Source organism: Taudactylus pleione, unplaced genomic scaffold, assembly GCF_031769625.1.
Source record: "Taudactylus pleione unplaced genomic scaffold, aTauple2 ptg000079l, whole genome shotgun sequence".
Classification (NCBI taxonomy): Eukaryota; Metazoa; Chordata; class Amphibia; order Anura; family Myobatrachidae; genus Taudactylus; species Taudactylus pleione.
The window spans coordinates 1,716,992-1,740,723 of record NW_028284481.1 but is presented as its reverse complement, the minus strand read 5'-3'; the positions used below and the strand labels follow the sequence as shown (position 1 = coordinate 1,740,723).

General features: G+C 43.2%; 1 protein-coding gene across 1 annotated transcript in view; it reads right to left on the bottom strand.

Annotated features, from left to right (window-relative positions):
• The window catches only part of LOC148532315 (phospholipase B1, membrane-associated-like), a 177,854-nt gene that overhangs the window by 25,663 nt on the left and 128,459 nt on the right, over positions 1 to 23,732 (bottom strand). The window contains exons 38-45 of the mRNA XM_088467995.1: positions 23,625 to 23,720; positions 22,190 to 22,261; positions 13,621 to 13,698; positions 11,668 to 11,731; positions 10,150 to 10,208; positions 5,834 to 5,901; positions 4,349 to 4,392; positions 2,627 to 2,726 (exon numbers count right to left, since the gene is read on the bottom strand). Coding sequence (XP_088324121.1) covers positions 2,627 to 2,726; positions 4,349 to 4,392; positions 5,834 to 5,901; positions 10,150 to 10,208; positions 11,668 to 11,731; positions 13,621 to 13,698; positions 22,190 to 22,261; positions 23,625 to 23,720 — 581 coding nt within the window. The remainder of the gene's footprint in view (positions 1 to 2,626; positions 2,727 to 4,348; positions 4,393 to 5,833; positions 5,902 to 10,149; positions 10,209 to 11,667; positions 11,732 to 13,620; positions 13,699 to 22,189; positions 22,262 to 23,624; positions 23,721 to 23,732) is intronic.

Genomic DNA, 23,732 nt, shown 5'->3' with positions numbered 1-23,732 from the left:
ATGGCAAAGATGAGTTAGCACTAAGGAGCTCATTCAGAGTCGGTCGTGAGCACTGAGCACTCACAACCGACTCGATGTTGCCCCACAGCGCATGCGCACGACGGAGCCGGCTCCGTCGAGCGCATGTGCGAGACCCGGCTAATGACGGGCGCTCCGTCGTTAGAGGTCTCGTAGCAGACGGGGCAAGCTGTCGATGTTGAGTGACAGCTTGCTCCATTTGCTGGGCGGGCCGGGGGCATGCCCGGCCAAACTGAGGCGTTCCAGTCAGAACGCTTGCCGTTTGGGGGCGGCCCCACTGACATCATTGCTGATGTCAGTGGGGAACTTTCTGCTCGAACAGAGCAGGAAGCTCCCTGGGGCTTACGAGTGCCCAGATCCTACCCTAGGGTCTGGTCGTAAGCCCCGATGATCGCGATGGTCTTGACCATCGCAACCATCATCCATGTCGGTCGTTAGAGCTGTGGGTGTTAACCCACAGCTTAACGATCACCAGGAGGCGGCCGTTCAGGATGCAAGCGGCCGCCCTGATTCTGAGCGACCGCTTGCATCTAACGAACGCCTCTGAATGAGGACCTAAGTGCCACAGACAGCCGTAGAAAAGATTGCTTGTATATTGACTCAGGCGCTACCATGCATTTCAGCAGCAATGAAGAGTGATTTACCACACTAGTCGCATGTGATTATATAAGAATAAAGTGCTTACAGCTACAAAGGTTGGAACCGTTACAATCGCTTGAAAATTGGGACTAAAACTAAAGTCATAGACATTGAAGATTTGCTTTATGTACCAGAGATGGGAACAAATCTCATAGCCATCAGTGTTCTAGAGCAAAGAGATCACAGAGTAAATTCCGCAAGAGGAAAGTGCTTTGCATGGAACAGAAAAGGGGCCTTAATAGCAACAGGTACCTGGAGCTGTCAATTATATGTCCTTGACACACAGCAATGTTATGCAATAATGACAACTGAGTCACAGTCTATGGAACATTGGTACAGAAGATTTGGTCACCTTGGATATAACAGTTTTAAAAAATTACTGAACAGTTACAGGAATATCAGTAACTGATACAGAGAAACCCTTATGTGAAAGCTGCATAACAGGAAAACAAAGCTGTCAGCTATTTCCAAATTCAGCAAGCAGTGTTGAAGCACCATTAGAGTTAGTAAATAGTAATACAGATGTGTGTGGTCCAATAGATGGCAAGTCATTTAATGGATATAGATTTATTTATTAACAGTTTCTTATATAGCGCAGCAAATATCGTTGCACTTTACAATTTGAATCAACATTAACATTTTACTGGGTTGTAAAAGACATACATACTGTACATACATAAAAGACATACGTAAAGGTAAGAGGGCCCTGCTCGCTTCATAAGGTTCATTGATGACTTCACAAAAATAACACACATTTTATATTCAGAGAAGTCTAAAGTAGTGAAGAAAATTGCAGACTATAAGAGACTTGTAGAATATCCAACAGGTCACAGACTAAAAACCGGAAGATCTGACAATGGTGGAGAATATCTAAAGACAGATGTGGAATCCTTCCTAAAAAAATATGGCGTTGAACATCAATTGACCATTGTATACACTCCGGAACAAATCGGTGTGTGTCTATAAAATCCTGGCGGCTGTGAAATCAGCATATTTGCGCACAGGAGCCGCCTACAAGGATGCGGTCGCGATGGGCTTTGTGTGCATCCCTGAATCTGGCTTATAGGCCATAGCCTTTTCTTCTGAACCCTTTACTTGGATTGTCTCCAAAACCAGGGTGGAAGATTAGTGTGACATGAACAATAATTTTTACACTACTGAATTAAGTGAATTAACCTGTTGATAGTTAATTAGATTGTAAAACATGCTCTGTTTCTGGTATCGGCAGGCTTGGTAAACTTTGTTCTTTGCGAGGAACACCCCCCTCACTACACCCAACTGTCGCAGACAGTGCGGAGCTGACGGGATACTCAGCCTCCGCCATCACGCTTCAAAGAAATTGAGGATACAAGTTGGTACGGCAAAGAGAGTCAAAGTTCTAGACTGTCTCTGTCACACACAAGCCAGGCCATGGTATTTAATTACAATGTATGTGTTACAGTCTTATGGCAAAAAAGGCAGCCAGGGCGCATGTTGATGCGCTCTAATGGGTGATCAGGTGATGGCGACATGTGGAGGAGGAGTGATAGCATGTAAAGGCCTGGAGCATAAGGGGGCTCTGATGGCCTATTTAGGGGCATGCTTAGCAGATGGCATATAAAGGGGCATGGGGGCGCTATGGGAGCCCCTGCAAAATACTGCTCCTCATTGAGGCGCATTACTGTGTTATTGTACAGTAGGAACAGAAAGCAATAAAAATGAATCCTTATTTAACTGGTGAGATGGCGCAATGCGCATTCATTTTAACTGTATTTGTACTGCGCTACCATGCCTGAGCCTACTCCGGGCATACATTTCTTTTGTCACTAAACCTACATGATCTGGGGCACCTGTCCATATAATTATGCCCTGTACCCCTAGTGGAGGTGGACTGAGAGGAGCTTGGGTAGTGACAATACCAATGTGAGTACCTGCACCACCCCACAAACAGACGGACGGACTACATGTACAATATAATATATACACTTACTGTGCCTTGGCACCACTAACTGCAACATTAAACATTTGGTTTTGGCTCCCAGTACCGGTGGAGAATCCCTTTATGTTAGGATTGAACTTCTTCAAAATATCTGAAAGGTTAATGAAAAATAATAAGTGAAGACACAGAAAATGTCGAGGAGATGCATTAACTACTCAAAGACTAAAATGTGACCCCTTATTAGTCATCAAATGATGATTACACCTTTCCTCGTTTCCATTACAAAGTAGCCCCCATGTTGTAGGTTTCTATGGGGGAGGTTAAAATGGCAAATTGACCAAGGTCCGGAATGCGAAGCACTCCAGCGATTGGCCTCGATAGCCAACCCCATCATCAGATACAAACCTCCTCATACTCAGCACCCTAGCTTTGCGCAGTCCTCTTCCTCTTCATGTGGCGTTAGACCTAAGGACTACATTGCGCAACATTTACCATGAGAGGGACCTGTAGTTTGATGACCACGTACAGGCCCCGCCAAGAGCCGCGGCGGGCCCGGGCAACAGGGGGCATGGCCTAATTGCTGGAGGCGCGCCCACGCCCCCCTACGCTCTGAGCCCCCTCAGCCCGGCGCAAAGCCAGGGGGGGGCGCAATCAGTGTTATCGCTCCCCCCCACAGGCATAGGAGACTGCTGTGGCTGCTGTGAGGGAGGGGGGGGCGGCGTCGGACCCGGGCCCCTCAGGAAGCCCGTGCCCGGGTAATTTGTACCCGCTCCCCCCACCTCTCGGCGCCCCTGACCACGCATGTGCAGTAGCGAGGCCGGCGCCCGAATCAGAAAGTAAAGTGATTGCATTTGCAATCACTTTACTTTTACACATTGCAGAGACAAGCTCCTTCGTGAGCTACTGTCTCTGGATGTGTTTGTACATACATTCGGACAATAACGAATTTTTTTTTGCTACTTAATGTGGCAAATAAGAAATTATACAGTAATTATCGGGACCAAGTTCTGATAATTAACAAAATATGACCCATATAGTACAGACTTCTATCTCCCGCTATTTCACTCTCACAGTACACAGTAAATACAAGATGGACCCTGCACATGCTCACTACTAATCTCGGTGGCCATCTTGGAACAGGGCATGAAGCCTCCCTGGAGGGACAGGAAGTTGGAGTTTGCACATAAGCGCGCTCCTCATTCAACACCCTCCCCCCCTCGCTACAAGTTTCTTCTTGTTACAGAAACATTTAATTTCAGCTTTTCTGTAGCGACCTGTGTAACAAATTGTGTTAAACATATGAAAATACATCACGTGACTTTAGCTTGGCCTTCTCGGAAGATACTTTAGCAAAAGTTCTCTCGCTAAAGCATGGGCCATAACAATAGTCTCTCTACTCACAAACTTGGGACTGTTGCCAACATCACGATTCTTGATGCTTTTCACACTTGTGGTTTTTAAATCTTGCTAAGTCTTTTTTTCCTATCTTGTATTTACGTTCACACCAATCACACTTTGGTTTTGCATTCCAAAGCTTGGAAAATCTGACAAATTTGCGTCCCCCTTCTCCATACATTTGGGGGATCCTTAATATTTGCAGGTATCCCACGAAAACCGGTATTTTCAGGGAATATCCCGCAAATATTGTTTTGATAAAATAGGCCCCTCAAACCTTTTGTGAATCCACATGAGCCTACAGCTCTAGAACGTAAGTCATGAACTGGATACTAAAACTCATTTGGAAAGTTTAATGAATGAACTTATAAAACTTACTCGGCAGCGTTGTACATGTCTCTAGAGTCTCATCTCCTCCGATACTAGAATGAGAGGAAAGCATCACATGAAGTAGCATATCATACGTATGTATGATTTATAATTCAGAACAAAGGGATTGTGTGCAGAGACCCCAGTAGGCCAATGACATCAAGGGGCCGGATGGGCCCACTTCATGTGTTTTTAATAATTTTAAATTTTCTTAAATTATTTTTCATCTGTCGGGGCTAAAGTGGGATGGGAGGATGCAGACCGGCACCGGGAATGGGGGAGGGACATGGGGCGGAGCAGCTGCACATAACTAGTGGGTAGTGCGGCTGCTCAGGCCAATCCTATCAGCCACAGTTTCAGGAGGGTGAGCCAATCATGAGTGCTTGCAGACTTGCAGCAGCCAATGAAATTAGCTCTACATTGTGACCTTAATCTCATTGGCTGCTGGTTATCTGCAGGCACTGATTGGCTTTGTGGCTGATAGGGAGAGGGAGAGAGAGAGAGAACGAGGGAAGAAGAGAGAGAGACAGAGTATAAGGATAGCATTGTCAGAGAGGTGGCAAGTGAGACGATTGTAGACAAGCCTCTCCAGTTTTTCAGAGTGGGTGAAAAAAGGGCATGTTTGAAGGATGAGGGGAAGATGCCAGTGGGGAGGGATAGATTGAAGAGGTGAGCAAGGTGGGAGCAGGCAGTGGGGGAGAGGGAGCGAAGGAGATGAGAGGGGATGGGATCCAGGGGGCAGATGGAGGGTGGGAAGGATTTGCTTTACTGTAGGATACATTGGGAATTAAAGGGATGTGTATTCACAGTCAAGTCAGTGACTTGTTGTGTAGAAAGGATATTAAAGAAAACAGAATGGTGCAGTGAGCTTTAAATAGAGAAAAAATAATAATCTGTGTCTTTGGGAAAACAAAAGCAAGATGTAATTACAGTCTACTTCCACTATTGATTATATAATCCAATACGGTGTCAGTCACATGCAGGTGCCCTGGACATCGTACATACGGCCCCACCTCCACCCTCACTAATGACAGTGACAGCACAAGTAGAGAAGAGCAGTGGAGAGTTCTGCCCTGTCAGTAGCCCCGACATTCAGTGCAAGTTGCCTCCAGCAGGGGGAGACAACCATGCACCTGAGCGCAAAAACAACAGATCCGTCTTTTGATAGAAACTATCATAGGGAGCTTCGGAAAACCAGAAGGGGCAGTCTAATGAGAGAGAGACAGAGACATGGGGGAGATAGGGAGGCACAAGGAGAAATGGAGAGAGCGATGGGGAAAGTGACATATGGGGAAAAGGAGACACACATGGAGAGAGAGGCACAGGGAGGGACAGACAGACATGGGGGAGGGAGAGATGTTGGAGACGGGAAGGTGTTAGAAGAGATAGGAAAAAAGAAACCCCTGCAGTGATGGGCACAATAGCTAGCAACCCATCAAATGACGTGTCCAAAATACTAATGAAAGATACTGCAACAGACATCAGAGCTCTCACCTCCAGGAGACTCCTCTCCACTCTGTGCCAAGCACCAGGAGGGATTCCGCTTTAGCACCAAAACCAGCCTAATAACAGAATTTAAAATAATCAAATTAAATTTACAACTGAAGATATGCAGATTCTTTACCCTCACAGGGAACGTAATATGAAGGAAAACACATGCTAAGTAATATAAGTCTTGTGCTAATACCCCTAAAACACATCCTCCTGTGTTATTTATGCCCCTCTAATGTGCCCTTGTGCATTATATTATAAAACCTTTCTGGAATATTTATACCCTTTTATTTAGTACACCCTCCTGCGTTATTTATACCCCTTTATTTAGTACACCCTCCTGTGTTATTTATACCCCTTTATTTAGTACACCCTCCTGCGTTATTTATACCCCTTTTGTTTAATACACCCTGCTGTGTTATTTATACCCCTTTATTTAGTACACCCTCCTGTGTTATTTATACCCCTTTATTTAGTACACCCTCCTGTGTTATTTATACCCCTTTATTTAGTACACCCTCCTGTGTTATTTATACCCCTTTATTTAGTACACCCTCCTGTGGTATTTATATCCTCCTGCGTTATTTATACCCCTTTATTTAGTACACCCTCCTGTGTTATTTATATCCCTTTATTTAGTGCACCCTCCTGTGTTATTTATACCCCTTTATTTAGTACACCCTCCTGCATTATTTATACCACTTTATTTAGTACACCCTCCTGTGTTATTTATATCCCTTTATTTAGTACACCCTCCTGTGTTATTTATACCCCTTTATTTAGTACACCCTCCTGCGTTATTTATACCCCTTTATTTAGTACACCCTCCTGTGTTATTTATACCCCTTTATTTAGTACACCCTCCTGTGTTATTTATACCCCTTTATTTAGTACACCCTCCTGTGTTATTTATACCCCTTTATTTAGTACACCCTCCTGCATTATTTATACCCCTTTATTTAGTACAGCCTCCTGTGTTATTTATACCCTTTATTTAGTACACCTTCCTGTGTTATTTATACCCCTTTATTTAGTACACCCTCCTGCGTTATTTATACCCCTTTATTTAGTACACCCTCCTGCATTATTTATACCCCTTTATTTAGTACACCCTCCTGCATTATTTATACCCCTTTATTTAGTACACCCTCCTGCATTATTTATACCATTTTATCTAGTACACCCTCCTGTGTTATTTATACCCCATTATTTAGTACACCCTCCTGCGTTATTTATACCCCTTTTGTTTAGTACACCCTGCTGTGTTATTTATACCCCCTTATTTAGTACACCCTCCTGTGTTATTTATATCACTTTATTTAGTACACCCTCCTGCGTTATTTATACCCCTTTATTTAGTAACCCTCCTGTGTTATTTATACCCCTTTATTTAGTACACCCTCCTGCATTATTTATACCCCTTTATTTAGTACACCCTCCTGTGTTATTTATACACCTTTATTTACTACACCCTCCTGTGTTATTTATACTCCTTTAGTACACCCTCCTGTGTAATTTATACCCCTTTATTTAGTACACCCTCCCGCATTATTTATATCCTCTATTTAGTACACCCTCCTGCGTTATTTATACCCCTTTATTTAGTACACCCTCCTGCATTATTTAAACCCCTTTATCTAGTACACCGTCCTGTATTATTTATACCCCTTTATTTAGTACACCCTCCTGCATTATTTATACCCCTTTATTTAGTACACCCTCCTGTGTTATTTATACCCCTTTATTTAGTACACCCTCCTGCGTTATTTATACCCCTTTTGTTTAGTACACCCTGCTGTGTTATTTATACCCCTTTATTTAGTACACCCTCTTGCATTATGTATACCACTTTATTTAGTACACCCTCCTGTGTTATTTATACCCCTTTATTTAGTACACCCTCCTACATTATTTATACCCCTTTATTTAGAACACCCTCCTGTACTATTTATACCCCTTTATTCAGTACACCCTCCTTCGTTATTTATACCCCTTTATTTAGTACACCCTAGTGCGTTATTTATACCCCTTTATTTAGTATATCTACCTGCGTTATTTATACCCCTATATATTGTACACACTCCTGCATTATTTATACCTCTTTATTTAGTACACCCTTCTGGAATATTTATACCCCTTTATTTAGTATACCCTCTTGCATTATGTATACCACTTTATTTAGTACACCCTCCTGCGTTATTTATACCCCTTTATATACTATCCTGCATTATTTATACCCCTTTATTTAGTACAGCCTCCTGCATTATTTAAACCCCTTTATCTAGTACACCGTCCTGTATTATTTATACCCCTTTATTTAGTACACCCACCTGCATTATTTATACTCCTTTATTTAGTATATCGTCCTTCATTATTGATACCCCTTTACTTAGTACACCCACCTGCATTATTTATACGCCTTTATTTTGTAAACCCACCTGTATTATTTATATGCCTTTATTTTGTACACCCACATGCTTCTGGAATATTTATACGCTTTATTTAGTACACCCTCCTGCATTATTTATACTCCTTTATATAGTACACCCTTCTGGAATATTTATACACTTTTATTTAGTACATCCTCCTGCATTATGTATGCCCCTTTATTTAGTTCACCCTTCCTGCATTATTTATACCCCTTTATTTAGTACACCCTTCTGGAATATTTATACACATTATTTAGTACACCCTCCTGCATTATTTATACCCCTTTATTTAGTACACCCTTCTGGAATATTTATATGCTTTTATTTAGTACACCCTCCTGCATTATTTATACCCCTTTATTTAGTACACCCTTCTGGAATATTTATACGCTTTTATTTAGTACTTCCTCCTGCATTATTTATACCCCTTTATTTAGTACACCCTTCTGGTATATTCATACGCTTTTATTTAGTACACCCTCCTGCATTATTTATTCCCAGTTATTTAGTACACCCACCTGCATTATTTATACCCCTTTATTTAGTACACTCTCCTGTATTATTTATACCCCTTTATTTAGTACACCCTTCTGGAATATTTATACGCTTTTATTTAGTACACCCACCTGCGTTATTTATACCCCTTTATTTAGTAAACCCTTCTGGAATAATTTATACGCTTTTATTTAGCACATCCTCCTGTGTTATTTATACCTCATTATTTAGTACATCCTCCTGCATTATTTATACCCCTTTATTCAGTACACCCTCTTGCATTATTTATACCCCTTTATTCAGTACACCCACCTGCATTATTTATACCCTTTTTTTTAGTACACCCACCTGCATTATTTATACCCCTTTATTTAGTACACCCACCTGCATTTTTTATGCCCCTTTATTTAGTACACCCTCCTGCATTATTTATACCTCTTTATTTAGTACACCCTTCTGGAATATATATACACATTTATGTAGTACAGCCTCCGGCATTATGTATACCCCTTTATTTAGTACACCCTTCTGGAATATTTATATGCTTTTATTTAGTACATCTTCCTGCATTATTTATACCCCTTTATTTAGTACACTCTCCTGTATTATTTATACCCCTTTATTTAGTACACCCTTCTGTAATATTTATACGCTTTTATTTAGTACACCCACCTGCGTTATTTATACCCCTTTATTTAGTACAACCTTCTGGAATAATTTATACGCTTTTATTTAGCACATCCTCCTGTGTTATTTATACCTCTTTATTTAGTACATCCTCCTGCATTATTTATACCCCTTTATTCAGTACACCCTCCTGAATTATTTATGCCCCTTTATTTAGTTCAACCTCCTGCATTATTTATACCCCTTTATTCAGTACACCCACCTGCATTATTTATACCCCTTTATTTAGTACACCCTCCTGCATTATTTATGCCCCTTTATTTAGTACACCCTCCTGCATTATTTATACCCCTTTATTTAGTATACCCTCCTGCATTTTTTATACCCCACTATTTAACATACCCTCCTGCATTATCTATATCACATTAACTAATATAGAAAATGTATTATACTTTTATTTGTATTCTCTTCTTGGTACAGTTGCGTATTTGGTATACATTATAAATACAGCCCTGGTGTATAATATGGCCAATATTACTAATATTGCACATGGGTATAGTTAAACTATTCATATGTGTTATTATCACTATAGTCCAAATTAGGGATGTGCTTCAAGCTATCTTCTTTATAAAGACTATCCAACACCAGCAAGTTTCCAATTATTAGGCAACAATATTATTTCTTGTAGGAAAAGGACAATGTATTTGTAGGAAATATTACAAGGAATTTTTTTTATTATGAATGAAACTGCTCTATATGAGCACTTACCGTCAATGAATCACCCAAAGCTGCCACCACTTTAATGTCCCCTGGACGTAGCCTATGGACTGGTAGAGATACAGATGTTAGTTCATTATATAGTGACATCATCAACCATGGTCAGTATAAATTGGGTATTAGGCTACTCAGCATGTTATATGCAGTAACAGCTCTGGTCAGTGTATATTGGGTAGTAGACTACTCACTGTATGATATAACAGCTCTGGTCAGTATATATTGGGCACTAGACTACTCACTATGTGATATAACAGCTCTGTTCAATATATATTGGGTACTAGAATGCTCACTGTATGATATAACAGCTCTGGTCAGTATATATTGAGTACTAGAATACTCACTGTATGATATAACAGCTCTGATCAGTATATATTGGGTTCTAAACAACTCACTGTGTGATATAACAGCTCTGTACAGCGTGTATTGGGTTCTAGACTACTCACTATGTAATATAACAGCTCTGGTCAGTATATATTGGGCACTAGACTACTCACTATGTGATATAACAGCTCAAATCAGTATATATTGGGTACTAGACTACTCACTATGTGATATAACAGCTCTGGTCAGTATATATTGGGCACTAGAATACTCACTGTATGATATAACAGCTCTGATCTGTATATATTGGGCACTAGACTACTCACTATGTGATATAACAGCTCTGGTTAGTATATATTGGGTACTAGACTACTCACTGTATGAAATAACAGCTCTGGTCAGCATGTATTGGGCACTAGACTACTCACTATTTGATACAACAGCTCTGGTCAGTGTATATTGGGTACTAGGCTACTCACTGTATGATATAACAGCCCTGGTCAGTATGTATTGAGTACTAGACTACTCACTCGGTGTATAATGGTCTCTATGGACACAGGCCCTGATTCAGAGCCGGACGCTATTTGCGCTCACTAGTTCATTAAAAAGGGGTGGCTATTCAAATGAACCGTTCGCACTTTGCGGTCTGTTCATGCCTCTATGTCTGAACGAGCGAACAAAACTTGCGGTCATAATTTTGAAAAAGACGCCCCCTGGCCGCTCGCACCATACGTCATGTCCGCTATTTAATAGATTAATCGAGTACATCGAACAGCGTATGAACTGCTCACTATTCTTGTGGTTGGTTTTTCCTACCGCAATCTTGCGAGCAGTTCTGACTATAAATCAACCAAGTGACGTGGTCAATGAAGCTCCTGTATTAATTATGCACACCCATAAAATGCCCATTTTGACCTTTAAGCACACCTTCGTTCTGAATTCTACTCCCCGTTTTCAAGCACCTTCCCCTGTTACCACCCACATACGCCTCCTCCTGTCACTCAAAATAGCAGGCATTCGCTATTTAGCGAACAAACGATTTTTGGACGCACTGACTGGTTCGCGCATGCGTATTACAATCCGTACGCATGCGCAGATGTGCGAACATCGCTCATAACGAACGAGCGGCCGCTTACGAGCGGCTCTGAATGAGGGCCACAGAGCACAAGTAAGGTCAGGGCTTCTCACCTGATGTGGGAATGCTGTCGGAGATCGGGAAGACACTGATGCACGACATGTCACTGCCCCAGTTCTACATCACGGAGGAAAAACAGGTTATTATACTGGCCGCAGGAACTACAATACAGACGCTGATGCAGAATGAGCACTATTACACCAGTCACATGCTCAGAGAGGAAACGCACACATATGTAGCCATGCAGACCTGCACGCATTTAAGTATAAAATGTTACTACCGGAGAGGAGAAACGGGGTGGAAAGGAGCATACTCACACAGGCAAAGTTCAGTAAGGGTACGTCTTTACGCAGCTCATTGCAGACCAGCAAGTATGCGCATATACGCTTGTCAGGAGGCTGCGGGGCAGGTGCAAATTAGACGCATATGCTGCAGATGCGCCAGTTTATGCTTCTCGAGATACAGTACGCTCATTTTCTGTGCACCCCAACATAATGAATACATACTGTAACATTACGCTAAAAATAGGAGACTAAGGGGCATATTCATGATAGATAAATGGCCCGGTAACATTGCGGAAACGCTAGTTTCTGCATATTTTAGTTACCGGGTTATTCTTCATCAGTGGTCCCATATTTTATTCAGCAAACTCTGAAAACTGAAAGTTTTTGGAGTTTGGTTCCGGGGACAAGCGCCATCTTCAGACGGCGCTTGTTCTCGGAATCCTGCTCCTTCCTATGGGAAGGAGATCAGGGAATGCGAAGAGGGATCTGAGCGGATCCCTCTACCTCCTCCTTACTACCTCCCCGGTGGCTTTGCGCATGCATGACCTCGGGTCAAGCATGCGTAGCCGGGCCGACGGGGAGGAGGTAATGCAGCTACAGAAGTAGCTGCGATACTAACCGAGGGGACAGCTGCTTTTCGGAGCAGCTGTCCCCACTCCGGAGCAATGATCAATACTTAATTATCGGGAGCCATACTGTCTCTGATGAGGAATAAGCCCCTAAGGCCGAGGGACCTATTTACCAAAGGAAATTTGCAATAGTCCCAGAATGTATGTCGGGGGTACTGCAGCAGATTTAGGAGTCCTATACAGTATATTGTATAATCTATCCATCCATCCGAATGCATTATGTTACACCCACTGTAGGCAGATCCATAGCTTTAAGCAAAATATGTAGACAGAAAATCCTACAGAACACAATATATAAATATACTGGACAGAATCAAGGGATGAGCAAAAATTTTCAACATATTTGGCCACATTTTGCTCTTTTTGGGGCCTGTTCAAGATGTTTATTATAGAGGTCAGAACGGACCCCAATAATTAACACCCGGACTCACCGCGGACGCCGGAGCAATTCATCATTGCTCCGGCGCTGAGACAGCTGATCCGAAAATCAGCTGCCCCAGCGAGCGGCTTCACTGCTCCTTTCGGTGCAGTGAATCTTTTCACTGCTCGCGAGAGCAGTGCGCATGCGTGACCTACAGGAGATGGCGAATGCTACCCTAATCAAGCTTGAAAAAATAATATTTTCGGAGCTTGATTAATTCTGTCCCCATACTAGTGTATGGGGACAACGGGTCATTCTGCAAGAAGGAGGTAAGCAGGAGATATCTGTGAGATCTCCTGCTTTGCCTTCGTGATGAATGGCCCAATAACTTAAGTTTTACAATTGCAGGAGAAAATGTGTATTTTCACCTGCTTTTTAAAAATGAAGTGATGATGAATAGGCCCCTTTGTCAGCAAATGTAGATGTCCCCGGTACCTCCCTGACCTCACCGCACAGCAGACTGTACGACCATCGTCACCCCAGCTCTAGTCACTGACTACACATTCTGCCTAATGAGGAATTTGCAGTCGCAGCGCTGAGGGGTGTTCCGTGACGAAAAAGCAGTAAGTGACAGTTGTGTCGCTGAAACATCGCAGGTCTGCAAACCGCCCTGTTCTGCCACAAAACTCTAGTAACGACAACGCCAGCTCAGTAATATTACAGTATCATTACATCCACAGGTTTCGGCGTTGGTGGTTGTGCGGGATAATCATAGTTGCTGTTGTTGTGTGTCCTCAGGAAGGGCTGTGCCTAAAATACAAACGGAAACGTATATAATAAAGACAAACAACCGGTGGGGTATGTAACATACAGTTGAGCAAGTTCCCGGCTTCAGTCCTGTTCATTTCACTGCTCTCCCAAACATTTCATTCTGCATCCCGCAGCTGCACGTTATATAACACAGTTATCAATATAAATGGAAACAATGTAAATTTTTTTGCTCAAGTTCCCCCAATTGAGTAGTTAGTTCCACTCCTTCGAAATAAATAGTTTATTGAAGAGTCGTAGCATGGCATTAATACAAACGTGTCTTGATCACCTGGTACAGCACAGCGTGTGATAAACTGCATAAACTTTGCTACGCGTTTCACAGGACTGCTGCCCGCTCCTTCAGACAGTCTATGCCTATTTGTTTCTGACAGTCCTATTGATGGAATCAGAATGAACATGCTTTTTATCCTTGCAGAGGACCAGCGTCTAGCTTGTTCTGCGCTGGGAATTTTTCTTAGCAGAGTGACAGCAGTCCTGTGAAACGCGTAAGAAGTTGTACTAACTACTCAATTGGGGGAACTTGTGCCAGAAAGGACATTGGCCCTCATTCAGAGCCGCACGTTAACAACAGTACGCTCGTTGCGTTCCGATGTTGACTAACCGCGCATGCGTCGGTGTTACACTGCGCATGTGCGTACGGCAGATTGCGAGTTTTTTTTCTCTCGTTCCTAAAATAGCGTACAGGAAGTGACATGTCAAATGTGATTGACAGAACAGGGCGTTTTTGGGTGTTGACGGGGGTGGAGATGAAAAAACGCAGGCGTGGCGAGGCGTTTTTGGGGCGTACATACATTAGCAGATGCGAACGTCAAATGTGTTCGGACCGTCTCATACGTCACTGGAACATCCGCTTTCCCTTCAAAATGCTCGCACAGCTTAGGGTCAGGATTACTCGACCACATTGGCGATGGCCTTCTCCTCCGTCCCGGGACTCCACGATGGTGCTGCGATTAATCGCGGCTGGTCAGTAAAGTAATTAGTGTTGGATTGAAATCCGGCTTGGTATGTGTTTGGAAAGCAGTTTATTGGGATAGCACAAAAGCGTACGCAGGTGGAAATCAGAGCTGCTAATGTCATGATTACACAATCAATTAGCGTACATTTTTGGGGTTTTATTTTGGCCACAATTTGTTGGTTATGGCCTATTGTAACAATAATGTCATCATCTTTTAATTAGCTCCCCTTTTTTTTGGTTTACTGTGGAATTTGCATCGCTATGTGATTTTTTAAACGTTCCTTAAAGAGGCCTTTTTTTTGTTTTAAGAGGGTCAGTTTTTGCCTTTAGGGCCAGGATTAAATGTAACCCATTTGTACAATAATGTCACAATACAATCTCATTTTTTTGTTTTTAATTTATTGTTTAAACACAAACAAATTGGCCTAATATTTTGTTGCCTTTTTTTGTGGCAAAGATATTTGTTCAAAAAAAAAAAAAACCATAACTGCTAACATAAGCGTAAATACAAAATTTAAAAACATTTCACAAGAAAGGAGAGGGAAGTTTTGACCAGAAAGGAATATGAGCCAAGCACAGAAGGAGTGTGGGAAAAGTCGCCATTGCTGTCACCGTTTTCTCGCCCGTTTGGCTGGGTGAGGGTGGGCGCCAGACCGGGTCCGGGATGCCATCGGGCTGGCCTGTCCAGAGGCAGATGTTGTGGCCTCTGGACTAGGCACAGGGTTAGGCACATTTGGAGGATTGGCTGATGTTGTGCCAGAGGTGGAGGATCCGGATGTTCCGGCAGGAAGGGAGGTCGGCTCCACCATGTGCTGGCGAACGAGCTGCTCCAGGGCATCGGCGATGCGGATGTTGGCCCTGGTATTTTCCGCCAGGGCCTGACCAATGGTCACGTTGGCCGCAGCATTTTGCTCCAGGGCCTCAGCCACCCGTATCAGACTGGCGTCCATCCTCTGCAGAATCTCCGTATGGCAATCCGATTTAAAATTGAGTTCTGTGAGGAGGCCCACTGCCTGCGAGGGGGCACGCCCTGGACTGGCTTCTGCAGGGTCCTCAGCCGGATGTACTGGTTCCTCCCCTGCAGAGCCAGCAGAAATTCTGCGGCCAAGGCTCCCCTCTGGAGCAGACTCATCCGCCTCTGTCTCTGTTAGGAAAATTGCGAAAAGACTCACATTAGAATCTACATATTGGCACAATAGCATTTCAGAGTTGGTGACATCACAAGACTTACCTTGGCCAACATGAGGAGCCGCAAAGTCTGGCATGTCCGTATCCATGTTGGACACGCCAAACACCTCCACAGCCTGCACACACCCCTGTGCCAGCTCTTCTAAGTCTGTCAACTCCAATGACACAGGGGTGGGACCCCCACCTGTCCCCCTTGCATGCCTAGCCCTGTCGGCAAGTTTTTGCTTGAGACGATATTTGAAGTCTGCCCATCTGTGGAATGAAATTGGAACCATTATCCTTTTTTTTACAATGGGGTTTGTTTATAGGATGGGAAAGTGTTTACTTACCGCCGTTTGACATCCCAGGCTAGACGGACATAATCACCCACCCTATTGACAGCAACGGCGACCTCCTCCCACATTCTCCACTTCTGGCTTTGGCTCATATTCCTGGCTGCCTGGGGCAGGATGTCAACGCACTTCTGGATCAAAACCTCCATCTCCTTGCTTGTGAAATGTGGCTGCCTTTTTTTTTTGGCAGCTTTGGCGGGTTGACTGGGGCCAGCAGTCTCTTCCATGTCATCCTCCTCACCTATTTGGGTAAATATGCAGATTTAGCCACTTCACAACTTGACCAATATATTTGTTTTAAAATAATCATGGAGACAAAATGCATGAAGGCCTTACCGCCGGATTTTTGGCCATTGTTTCCCTGGTCTGAAGCCATGTTTCTGCTTCCAGAATGAAATCAACCAGAAATTCAATGTGATTTCGTGACGTATTTATACATGCGTCCTTTGTTTGCGGCCGCATCATTGATTGTGCGTCCCTATGATTCATCCTTAATTTGTGCGGGAAAATAAACACTATTTATGGCTTGGTGTGTGTGGAGTCGAGGTGGGGTTGTTGGATTGTTGGCGGTTAAGTTGTTTGGATTTGGTTGTTTGCGGTTGGAGGATTTGGCAGAGTTGGTTTTTTGTTTGTTTTTGCTACAGTTCTTTTGTTTTTCCGTTCGCATTATTTTCCTTTTTTCCACATCCTTTCCTGATTTGGTAAGTTTTGTGCAGTCAAATTTGTGGCCAATTGGTGTCTACTTCTGTTTTTTGGTTAGCTAATTTTTTTAACACTAATTTCATCTTTTTTAGTTTTTTTTGGCTTTCGGACCCAAAGACCTTTTTTTTGGAAATCTTATATATTCGAGTTGGGTAAGTCCATTTTTTGTCTTGCATTTGCGAACTAATTACCGCATTTTTGACTGTTGGTGTAGTGACTTGCATTTGCGAATTAATTACCGCATTTTTGACTGTTGGTGTAGTGACTTGCATTTGCGAATTAATTACCGCATTTTTGACTGTTGGTGTAGTGACTTGCATTTGCGAATTAATTACCGCATTTTTGACTGTTGGTGTAGTGACTTGCATTTGCGAATTAATTAACGCATTTTTGACTGTTGGTGTAGTGACTTGCATTTGCGAATTAATTAACGCATTTTTGACTGTTGGTGTAGTGACTTGCATTTGCGAACTAATTAACGCATTTTTGGCGGCTTATTCATCATGTAAACCAGTTTTGCTTTTCCCTTTTCCATTTTTGGGGTCCATTTGAACCCTATTTGACGTACGGTGTGCAATGTCGTTTTCATCGATGGCCAAATGTGTGTTTCGGCTATTTTCTGTGTTGGCTTGCAACAATTTGAAAAACAAAAATTCACCCTCTAAATTTTTGATGTCTCATTTTTGGCTTTTTTACAGTTTATACGTATCATGACAATACCCCGGCATGTAAGCAGCTATGGATGGTATCAGAAAGCTAAGTTGTTTTTTGTTACTTTTGGGGTGGCTCAAAAGCCTTACATTGTAAACTTTGAATTTCAGGTAGATCTGGGGCGAATTGTTCTGGCCCTGCTCCCGGAAGACGACCAACCTCAAACTCGTCCCAGGCGTAGGCATCGTAGGCATGCAAGGCCCCAGATATTTCGAACACGTGTCACCCTTTTTGGAATGCCCGATGATGAGGTTTTAAGACGCTACCGTCTACCTCCCAAAATCATCATAGACACTCTCTCATTAATAGAAAGTGATCTTGAGCAGCAAATTGACAGTCCAACAGCAATACCACCACTGACGCAATTTATGGCGGTGTTACATTTCTGTGCCTCAGGATCGTTTCAAACAATGGTGGGAATAGTGGCGGGCATCTCCCAATCCTCCTTTTCCCGGATCCTGAGGGCAGTGATGGAGGCACTTTTCAAGCACCTCCATCATTTTATTAAAATGCCTTTGGATATGGGTGCCCTTAGTGTGGCCAAGGCCAATTTTTACCAAATAGCTGGCTTCCCACACATCATAGGGGTTGTGGATGGTACTCACATACCACTTCAGCCTCCAGCACGGCTGGAGGCAATATTTAGAAACAGGAAACACTATCACTCCCTGAATGTAATGGTGGTATGTGATGCCTCCCTCCAGATCCTGTCCCTGAATGCTAAATTACCCGGAAGTGCTCATGACTCCTTCGTCATCCGGCAATCAGGGATATGGCAGAAATTAACCAACCTACAAGCTGGTGATGCGTGGCTTCTGGGTAAGTGGAGACCTTTAGTACATAACAATGTTAAGCTTGATACACAGTGTTCCTGATGTGGTCTATTTTTGTTCACAGCAGACAGTGGATACCCTTGCATGTCCTGGCTGCTCACTCCTTATTTGGCTCCCACACCAGGGCCACAAAGTGCGTATAATTCCGCACTTACAGCCACCAGGCAAGTGGTGGAGCGCTGTATCGGCCTTTTAAAAGGCCGATTCAGATGCCTCCACCGCTCTGGTGGAGAGCTCATGTATGTGCCGGATATGGTGTCTAAAATTGTGGTCCTGTGTGGGATATTTCACAACATTGCCATAAGGAGTGGTGTCCCAATGCAGCCAGAGGATGCCTTACCTGAGGATGGCCCCCCCGAGGTTGGTCGAAGGTCAGTATGTGGGGGGGCCATACGCGATGATGTGGTGGCCAGATTTTTTAGGTAAGTTTGAACAAAACTCCAGTGTTTATACCTAATGTGTTTGTGTTTGTTTGCGAACATCTAATTTATTTTTATTTTTCTCACCATCTTCTGTTTGTTCACATAATCTTTGGCACTCCAACGCTCACTACTTCCTGCTACCCTTACCAAACCTGGATCTGGTCCTTTTGGGCATATATTCTGGAACCCATATCGCAACGCCATGTTTGTGGAATCATGTTGGCATGGTCCTTCGTCAACCAGTTCTTGATTTTGTGTTTTTATTTAATTATTTCTTGGTATGTGTTGTATTTGAATTTATCACTGTGTTTTTTTTTTGGGAGTGACCACTTTGTTTTCTCTGTTATGTTGTGAATAAATGTTTGGAGAGTGAAATGGTCTTCCTTTTTTGGGACGTTAACAGCAAGTGTAACCAGGTTAACACAAGTTACATTTGACTAAGGGGTAAACCAGTACTGACGCCAGTTGAGCTAAACTGAAATATGTTTTCAGCTTCCCAATCCACACCAAAAGGAAGCCTGGCCCAACCTTGGGATTTGTAAGATTGGCCTAAGCAGCTTGCGCACCAAGTAGGAACCTGGAAAATGTAGAAATATGTAATTGACACTACACCCAAAAAGGGAAATGACATTGTTACTGTTATGTGTTTCTTGTGTCTGTTTGACATACAAAGACAAAACACAATCTAACTTTTAAAAAAGGGAAATCCTTGCAGGAACAGTCTACTTATGTCATGCTAAACTATCTTGGTTTGGGTTTTTAAAAATGAGCCACAACGTATATTTGTCTTAATAAATTTAATTGGAAAATATAACAAAAATAAAAAAACTACTGCCGAAGGAGGCCAGACAGCCGGTCGAGGGCCACCAGAATGCCGATGACATGTTGGCGCATCTGCCCCACAACATCCGCCACCTCTTGCCGACGCCTCTGTTCCTCTGTGGGTGAGAAAAGTGTGTGGGTTAATACAACAATAGGGAATCCACATAAAAAAAAAAAAACACAACCAAATCACTCCTAAACCTAAACCAAAAAAAAAAAAGGGGGGCTGGCAAAAATACAAGGCCTAGGTACAAATTCCCACAGGTATGATATGTGTATGTTTAAATCACCAGGAAGAGGTAAAGGCAAACCTTCACAATCACCAAAAGTCAAGCCACAAAAACACGAAGAAAGGCACGACACATGATTACATACAAACAGTTTGTGCTTTAAAAAAAAAAAAAAAAAAAACATACCGGGAGACAAAACGGGAGCTCCGGGCAAACCTCCATGATCCTCCTCGGAGGATCCGTCATTACCCAAAGAATGGGGAGGAGTTATGATGGACTCCGGGGAGGGGGTAATTGGAAGAGGGGTGGGTGGAGGAGAGGGGGAAGTGGGACGGAGGGGAAGGAGGCCCGACATTTCCGGGAGAGGGTCTGGGAAGGATGGGGAGGAGTGGGGAATAGGGGAAAGATTTGGGGTGGAGTGTTGGCTGGGGGTTGGGGATAGTGGCCGGGAACGCCGTCTGGACGGACGGTGACAGCGGAGTCTTGGCTGTCCCCCTAAAATATGTCAAAGAAATTGCGTTTAGTTTATGGACAAATCCGGGCAACCAAACTAAAAAAAAAAAAAAAAAAACAACAAATAAGCCAAATAGCAGTAGAATTAATAAATCAGAAATAGAGGGGAAACATGCACACGCAGATATGAGTACAAATAATAAATAGAACAGACAGGAAAACATGCACACGCAGATATGAGTACAAATAATAAATAGAACAGACAGGAAAACATGCACACGCAGATATGAGTACAAATAATAAATAGAACAGACAGGAAAACATGCACACGCAGATATGAGTACAAATAATAAATAGAACAGACAGGAAAACATGCACACGCAGATATGAGTACAAATAATAAATAGAACAGACAGGAAAACATGCACACGCAGATATGAGTACAAATAATAAATAGAACAGACAGGAAAACATGCACACGCAGATATGAGTACAAATAATAAATAGAACAGACAGGAAAACATGCACACGCAGATATGAGTACAAATAATAAATAGAACAGACAGGAAAACATGCACACGCAGATATGAGTACAAATAATAAATAGAACAGACAGGAAAACATGCACACGCAGATATGAGTACAAATAATAAATAGAACAGACAGGAAAACATGCACACGCAGTTTGCCCCACAAACACAAACATTAAAACCACAATACATAACACTTACTTGCCAGGATCTGCATGCGAAAGCATGCCAGCAAGCGGGGCGTTCGCCGTTGCAGGTCGGACCACCTGCGCTCCAGCTGCCCGATGTTGCGGCGTGAGCCGAAGGACCGCAGGCGGGACCGTGCCTCCGCATACGCGGAGCGCTTCTGCCGGTTGGTCATGGGTTGAGGCTGGCTGGTGATCCGGCGATCCATGACCTCCGTAAGCACCAGCAGCTCGCGCCTGGTGAATGCGGAGGCTCTCATGATGGCAATGGTGTTTTTCTTAAAAATCATTTTTGATAAAGTGTGTAAAAATTTTCTGATTGGCTAATGTATTTTGGAAATTAACAGGAGCAATTTTATTGGTTAGTGTATGAGTCATGTGTTCGACAGGGCCAGAAATCTCTGGAGAGTTAGGATAGGCTTGATGCAGTGACATGCGTAAGCAAATTTAAATAAAGAAATGAACCCAGGGAAATATGCGGGGATCCACAGCAATAGTACAATTGTTTAATTGTGGTTCACATGTTTTTTGAACAATAAAAGCGAATGTTCCATCCGTACGTATTCTGCGGGTAAACACAAACACGGACAAGAGTAAAGTTTCTTGCATTGTGTTGAAAAAAACAAACAATTAAGCTAATTGATACATTGATTGGCATGATACGATTGAGGGAGGTAGGCAGAATAAAGGAGCAGGTAATCGACATCTGACAAGGCCACTTCCTGTTTATACTTGTGCGTGCGTTCCTTTCAAGCCATTTCGGGGATGTACGCTCGCTATTTCGTACGCTCGTTAGTTAGAGGAGGGGTCGTCAGAGTTTTGGGAGGAATTTTAGATGCGAACGAAAATACGAGCGAGCCATTGAATTTAAATATTTTTGTACGTACGCCTAACGTACGTGCGCCCGCTTGCGAGTGGGTCTGAATGAGGGCCATTGTTTGCATTTAGATTCAGTTGGAGAATTTCTGCACTTTTCTTCTCCTTTCCAGGCAGCCACCAATTGTTTGGACCTAATTCTCCAAGAGGTCATGGCGCTGGTCTGTATATATTCCCACACAGTTATTAATATAGTCGTAGAAATCAATGCACACTAAAGAGTGTATTTACCTGTGTTGGACAATGAAGAGGAACACTGGCTTCTAAATCCAAGGTGTCTGTTTTATTACCAAGGGGTTCAAGCTGAAAATAGAAGATGAAGCTACTGTATGAATTTAAGACTTAAGAGTGATATGATTTTGGTGAATAACTTTCCTTGTTTTACTTACGCTATTCTGTCATTGGTTGCTATACGTTTGCTTCTCACCTACTAGACTCCACCAAGAGTCACTTACACTCAGTGATCTCTGATTGGCTTTTGGCGTATACTGGTGGAGTAGCAACTACTTTACAACCAATGGGTCAAATTCAAAGATGGACGCTAATGCATGCTCGGCTATGTTCCCATACACAGCAGTTGTGCGACAATATGGAGATGTCACAGCCACCGGGATTTGTGTTGAGACGTCCACTAGCGGCTTCTCATCGATTGCGCCATCAATTTTCTGGGCAACCCTATGGTTGCTCAGGAGTTCCATTGGAAGAAAGCCGATGGGGCCTTAACCAAGGAGAATTTGCAGGCTCAGACAAGCCCCCAAAACGTTTTTACCCGCCACCGCCCCGTTACCTCCTACAAATGCTCTCTGTCTGTCAATCTCAGTGCATCCAAGTCCACACTGCGGCCACCATCAGTAATGATACGGCGCAAACGCAGCGCGACTCATACAAATGTGCAGTATAAAAAAATAAATCACTCAACTGCGCAAACTGCACTGCATCCCACTCTGAATCAGGCCCAATGAGAGCAGGTTTTTTGGTGATCAATGCACCCAATCAGCGCAATAGACAGGCAGTGCGTTCTTTATAAATGGCGGCATAAGGGGTTGGCGAGGGTAGTGATAGGCACATGTGAGACAATGGATTTGTTTCAAATTGCAAATGAATATCAATGAGATGTAGTCAAAAGGTCGACAGTAACATTGTCAACAACACAATGTTAAAATGTCAACAGGTACCTGGTCAACGTTCTCAGAACGGCCCATACAATTACTACTGGGCAAAGAGCTGTATAACATACCTGGCATGGGGCAGCACTGTATACTGGAATGAGCCATGGTGTGAACATGCTGGATGGATAAATGTTTTTCCATACATAAGTATGTTCAAGGCCACAATACCCCCACACTAGATTCACATGAGCTTCACATACTTCCTAACATCTAGACGCCCCTACTGGCCCAATGTTTGGCCCCTGTCCATATAATCTCACCCAGACACGGTACATGTTGTATTTGACTGCCAATGTGTAACCCGTTTGCCAGAGTGAACACAATGGGTGCTCTCACCCTTTCCATGCTCACCCAAATAGATAGGAAGAGCATCTGTCACTGCCAAACGGGGCTGCACCCACCTCGGTCAACCTAGATCCCCCCGGGCCCTGTAGTAACGGCGCTGAATACATGATAGAGCGCCTGGTGTACAACTCGCAGCTACTGTATATCGTTACCATGTTGTTCCAGAGCATCCTGGCCAGCTGGGAATGAGCCTTCTGGCTGAGGTGGAAGCAGTCAGGAGCAAAGTAGGAGGCATCAGGGGTCCCATCCTGAAAAACAAG